Below are 6,086 nucleotides of genomic sequence, written 5' to 3' on the forward strand. Positions count from 1 at the left end.
GTCAGATCACCACAGAGTGACATGGCTGGAACAAGCAAGTATGCGCTGGAGGAAGACGTTGGAGCTGTATATAGAGACTGTATATAGGGAGAATGTCCCTGAAGTTCTGTTGTTGAAGTCAAGTGGGCGTCTCATAATTTCACATCCCTATGCAAGTTAGTAACTCTCAATAAATAAACAATTATAAAGTCACAGACTGTTCTCTGACTCTGGAGTGCCTGGCTGTGCAAGAGTGGGAGATCCCAGTTTATCTGTGGCTCCTAAGGGGGTGCATTATATTATATCTATTCAATCATTGATGATTATTTCCATATACAGAGCCGAGGATTTCCACTTTCTTAGACTGTATCCCCAACCCGGTCACCCGTCCACACACAGAATCATCGCTGATCAACTACGTCTGGTCTTCATTTACACATTTATTATCAAAAGAAAAAAAACAAAAAACATTGATAGTGACAGATAACACCTCTGTCCCCTGTATATCATAACCAATAGGAACAAGACTAGCACTGGCTGTAGTAATAGTGACAACCATCACAGCCAATCACAGTGAGGAGCAATCCCAGATAAAATGTATTTTCCATGTAAAAGAAGAACCTATGGGGACAGAAATGTATGAATTATCAATGTGGATATCAGAGTTTGTCTCTAAACAAAAACAATTTTTCTAGTTTTGGAGTGTGCGTGAATGGGAACCCCCGTCAGGATTTCATCTGCGTTCCAGTAAAGAGATTTAATCTCACTTACTGTTCTATTTTATATTTTACTTTTGGTAAAATGTGGATAAAGAAAAAAAAAAAAAATCGAAAACAGGGGCACAAAGAACAAAAATCTGAGAGAGGCTCTAATCCTTCCCCGCTCCTTCCAAAACTGAAACACGTAGACTTCAGATACATGGTAAAGGTGAAGGCCCCAGGGTCGTTATCTCAATCCTGACCACATTACCTGGTGTTTCAATCACCCACAACAAGCATGCAGCAAATGAAGCCTACAAAATCTGACCTCCTGCATGCACGTTCCTGGTCAGCGACACAATAGGTAGTGAAGGGAGGTTTAGGATGAAGATGATGGCCTCGGAACCTGTGGCTTTAAGAATATATCAGTTATGTTGGTTCTTATTCACTGCTTCCAGCTATCAGCCGAGTACTACACCAATCAGATTCTCCACCCTGTAATGTCACCAGTCTCCGGGCAGATTTCTCATCTCCGATTCCCTCCAGATATCTTTAAAGAACCTTTCCATACACATAACGCAGCATGGAGGGGCTCGGTGAAGGTGGTGGTGAAAGTGTGGAGATGTCGGATCGGGTTGCACAAATCATAAAAGGAGATCCGCCCGGCCTCATAATCCAGATCTATCCTGACTCTGTTGCTGGAGACATTGCAGGGTAATGGGATCTTCTTAGTGTCATGTAGAACGGAGTACTGATGATCAAATCTCCTCAAACCCCAGGACTTCTTATTCCATCCAATATTTGACTGATCTCCTCTCCTGCCTATACTGGGGTAACACATCCCGACTCTCCAGTACTCTGACCCCCCGACATCCACTTCCCAGTAATGTCTCCCTGAGGAGAAACTCCCACTGCTTATCACCTGTGAATGCTGAAATCTATCCGGTGTTTCCGGGCAATTCTGATACGATGACCAGGATGCCGTTTTCCTATCGTCTGATATATGTAGAAAATTACCAGCTGTTCTCGCATCCAGTAATATGTCTGTAGCCCCCGATGTTTGCGGTACAGCCCAAATATGTTGTCCTCCAGCCTGGCGGTGTGAGTGTTGTATGGTGGGGGAGGGTTGGGGACATCTCCTAAATGGTTCAGCATTGATGTGACCTTTGTCCTTTGTAGTAGAATGTGGACAGACATGTGTGCCTTTACATTTCTGTACATTTACCCCAGACATGATATCCGATAAACCTTTGTGTAATGTGTGTGAGATCCCCGCCACATCCAGATCCCCTCCATCATGGAGGAGTTTATCATGTCTCTCTCTGTCCTCATCATCTCCATCCTCAGTATCACACAAGTCACTTGTGTCTGATTCCTGTAGGACAGTCAGTGGATCTGTCATGTTACACAGCTCCTCAATGTCCCCCATCTTCCTGGACAGCTCCTCCTCCTTTATTTCCAGCTGTTGGATAATTTCAGACAGTGGTAAAGAGAGCCGCTCTGCCTGCCCGGAGATGTCCCTCAGGACTCTCTTCTCCAGGTCTTCCAGACGTCTCCTGAGGTCTCTGAACAGGGCAGTGACTCTCTCTGTTTCATCATCTGCTTTTCCTTGTACTTTCCTCCTGTGTTCCTGCAGACTCTGGAGTCTTTTCTCCATCTCTTCTCTCTCTGTCATCAGATTCTGCAGAACATTTCTCAGTTTCTTCTTCTTTATCTCAGAGGCCTCATCCAGAGTCTCCACCTGGTGTCCCCGATGTTCTCCATCCAGCCTGCAGGACACACAGATACAGGTGGAGTCCTCAGTGCAGTAATACTCCAGGATCTTCTTATGGACGGAGCATTTCCTGTTCTCCAGGGAAGTGGTCGGGTCACATAAGACGTGTTCTGATGACTTTCTGTGGACTCTCAGGTGTTTGTCACACACAGAAGCTTCACACAGACAGGATTTCACAGCAGGTACAGGAGTGTGAATACATAAAATAGAGAGGACCCCAAAGGCCTTTTGATCTGGCTGAGCAGACAGGAATTTCTCCACTACATTATGCAGTTTTCTGTTTCTCCATGGTGCAGGCCGCTCCTGGAACTCTTCTCTGCATTCAGGACAGGGATAACCTCCAGACCCCTCCTGTGTATGCAATACGTGACCAATACAGTCCTGGCAGAAGTTGTGTCCACATCTCAGGGTAACAGGATCTTTAGAAATGTTCAGACAGGTGGAGCATTCCAGCTCTTTCCTCAGATCAGCAGACGCCATCCTTAAATGAAGAAGAGAGAAATGACAGTAAAAGTCTGACACTCAGTAACCAGCGAGAGCAGTTTTGTACATTCCTATACAGGGCAAGACTGAGACTGAAGGTGGCTATAAATGAACCAACATTTGGCCATTTAACAAGGACTAACTGAATTTTGAACCATCCATGTCTGATCATTAGCCTGACTTCTCTCTTGTGAGAACAGCTTCTCTCTAATGAGAATATTCAGTAACCACTTACGGACCACCCGCCATCGTTATATGTCGGTACTTTGAAGAGGGATGTTGTTGTTATAGCAGCAGCTAGCTACCATAACCCCCATAGCCTCTTCAGTGGGCGGTCCGCTTTCAGACAAAAAGGGGTCTCTGCGGTGGATTTGCCGCAAGATCACTTATCAGCGGTGGGAGAGGCCTCCTCCGCCCCTTATTGGAGCCATCGGTAGTGGCAGAGATGATCGGGGCTTGTGTCCTGTTAGGTATGGAGATGAGTGAGGGGAAGATGGCCCCCACCCATCTCCACACCATTGCAGGGCGGAAGTGACATCAAAGCGTCACTTCCGCCCATAGCTCTTAAAGAGGATTTTTTTTGTATTACATTTAATTCTTTTTTTTATTGCATTTTAGTGTAAAATATGAGAGAGAGAATATATATATATATATATTTTTTTTTTTATCACTTTAAATGTTATTTTTTTCCCAAAAAAGTGCGCTTGTAAGACCGTTGCACAAATACGGTGTGAGAGAAAGTATTGCAATGACCGCCATTTTATTCTCTGGGGTGTTAGAAAAAAAAACTTTAACTTGTAAACACCAAATCTCAGAAAGAGGCTCAGTCCTTAAATGGTTAATATATTCTGATAGTGGACGATTCCCCACTGTCTGCATACAATGGCACAGTGGGGAGGATCCCTCCATCAATGTTGCTTGTGTGGATGGGAGAATCTTTATTTATTTTTTGCTCAGCCACCAGGTTGATTTGAAGAAAAAATTTTTTCACACAGTCCATGTGTAGCCAGTTTGACATTCCCAGACACAAGTCTGAACCTGCCCGAGCTATCCTGCTGGGAAGTTTTGAAAGCCGACAGCCAGTCATAGGTAGCGGAGGAATTCCCCGCTTTCCAAAGCATGTAAAATCAGGCTCACTTTTGCATATGTAGCACTGGCTCCTGATGAGCAGGCGCCATGGTTTTTGAAAAGTTTATTTGCTTGAAGCCACAGCTGGTCTTCAAGACCATTTCTCCAAATTTCTGGTTTCAGTACCAGTCCAGCTGGGTTGCACTGGGTTCTCCTTGACCGCAGGAGTCTGTCAATGCCGGTAAGAGTAGAAACGCAGTCTAGCTGGGTGCATTGAATGCCATTATTCTCTCTGAACCAGCCCAGTGGGAGTGTTTTCCTGCTGTGCATTCTGGGGGGTGGTATTCAAGGTACCAACGCCATGTTGGCAGGGACTATTTTCTGTCTGTTCGGTTCTGGTGGTCCTCCTGACCCAGCCCCATGGCCCTCCTGGCCTGGGGTGCGGAACTATGCATCCTGAGTCTTGGGGCCAGCTGGCCCCAGGCGGCGCAACTGCAGGGACGGGCCCAAGTGAATTTCATGGCCTACTGATCCAAGGGTGGCCCGGTGCCATCTCATCTGAAGGGAGAGACCCAGCAACTGAAGAACCCCCAGGGGAAGACTCTTTCAGGAGACGGTGCAGAAGGCTGGTTTCCCTGAAGGAGCCTGGAGGCTTAGTTGAAGGACGCAACCTGGATCAAAACTCATATGTTATAGCCAGATCGGCTGAGAGAAACTGGTACTGCATGTTAGTTCTTTAAATTTATCTACATCCCTCAGTAACGCTCAAGTGTATCCCACAAGTCTGTGGCAGAGACTTTACAGAGCATCCCACCGTCTGCTGAGCCTAGTGAGAGAGGTCTATCTGGGGGTTGTTTAATCCAGTTGTGAAATGGTTTCTATTGTCTAGATTTTCTCTAAAGACTTCCATTTTGCAATCCAAGTACCTGAACTCACTCCTAACCCCCTACCCTTTATTGAGAGACTGTTTTTTTCCTAAATAAATAACCCAAAAGAGGATTCAGTGTCAGTTTCCAAATTCTTTGAGCCATCTACCACGGGAACTCCAAGAGATGGAGGAGAAGCAAGCAGGTGAGGAAACAGTAAGCCCAAATAAAACCAGCAGCTCCTTCGGGGGTCAGTGCTACACATAGAAACCAGTCAGCTTCCAGGTTTTCTTGCCAAAGTTTAAGTAAATAGTGGTCTGTGTTAGACCACTGTTGAGCAGTTTTCAGGACTCCACATGCCGGGTTGCGCTGTTGGACATGTCTATACAGGTTAGAGTATTGCTGTTTTTGTACCCGATGACTAGGACCTCTAGTACCCTAGGTCTCCTGGTCTTATCTTACTTTATGCCTTTTTTCATATGTGCTTAAAGTGATTGCTCTGTGTGTATCCCCACAGATGGCGATCAATACCCAGGTTCATGTTTGTTTCCTGGCTAATGAATTACCATATTAATTATCATGATTACCTGGTGTGCTAACCTGCAATACACCTGTGGTGTCCATCTACAACAGCAACCTGTGCATACATGCTTACCAGTTCCTCCCTTTGGGGAGTGTATTATATATATAGTAGGTGATACCTGCCCTGCACACTATACATTTGTATTCCTTGGCTACTATGGTGTTGCCCTGTTCGATCTCCCTCTATGAACATGGGTGGTATGCACTGGATAATATAGCACAAACGGTATTTTTGGCTTTTATCTTCACACTTGTTTCACTTGTATCCTTTTTACCCTATTTTTTGTGGTGGTTTGCCCTTTTCCACATTTCTTTTTCCTTTTCTTCCCAATTTGGTCACATTTCTTTGGTAATTTTTTCTTGCGTAGGACACTTTAGGATGCACAATTAAGTACTTCCTTTTTATAGGCTCTTTTTACAGCCCCTATACACAGTTTATTTTCCATCCCTTTTCACCTATATATCGCTCTTTAGGTGTGTATAGGTTAATGTCTCATCTCACTTTAACTCTCATATCATATATATCTGTTTAAATTTGAAGAGTCCTTTACAACCCCCCGCATCTGCCGTGGGAGGAAACCGATGGGTCCTGTGATCTACTGCTTCCTCCTTTGTGGGTGTGCTGATCCCCTCGCT

At 45.0% G+C, this 6,086-nt stretch overlaps 1 protein-coding gene across 1 annotated transcript; it reads right to left on the reverse strand.

Moving 5' to 3' along the window:
• Window positions 1-1,116: 1,116 nt before the first annotated feature.
• LOC143998185 (E3 ubiquitin/ISG15 ligase TRIM25-like) lies at window positions 1,117-2,931 on the reverse strand. The gene has a single exon (XM_077493912.1). It carries the CDS (start codon window positions 2,929-2,931, stop codon window positions 1,204-1,206), a length of 1,728 nt encoding a protein of 575 aa, XP_077350038.1. The 3' UTR covers window positions 1,117-1,203.
• Window positions 2,932-6,086: the final 3,155 nt, after the last annotated feature.

The sequence above is a fragment of the Lithobates pipiens genome, unplaced genomic scaffold, assembly GCF_037356315.1.
Source record: "Lithobates pipiens isolate NorthernLeopardFrog02 unplaced genomic scaffold, aLitPip1_a1.2 Scaffold_19, whole genome shotgun sequence".
NCBI classification, from domain to species: domain Eukaryota; kingdom Metazoa; phylum Chordata; class Amphibia; order Anura; family Ranidae; genus Lithobates; species Lithobates pipiens.

What these genes read in the sequence shown, in the direction of transcription:
- LOC143998185 (XM_077493912.1), bottom strand. Translation starts at nt 2,931, where the DNA reads ATGGCGTCTGCTGATCTGAGGAAAGAGCTGGAATGCTCCACCTGTCTG.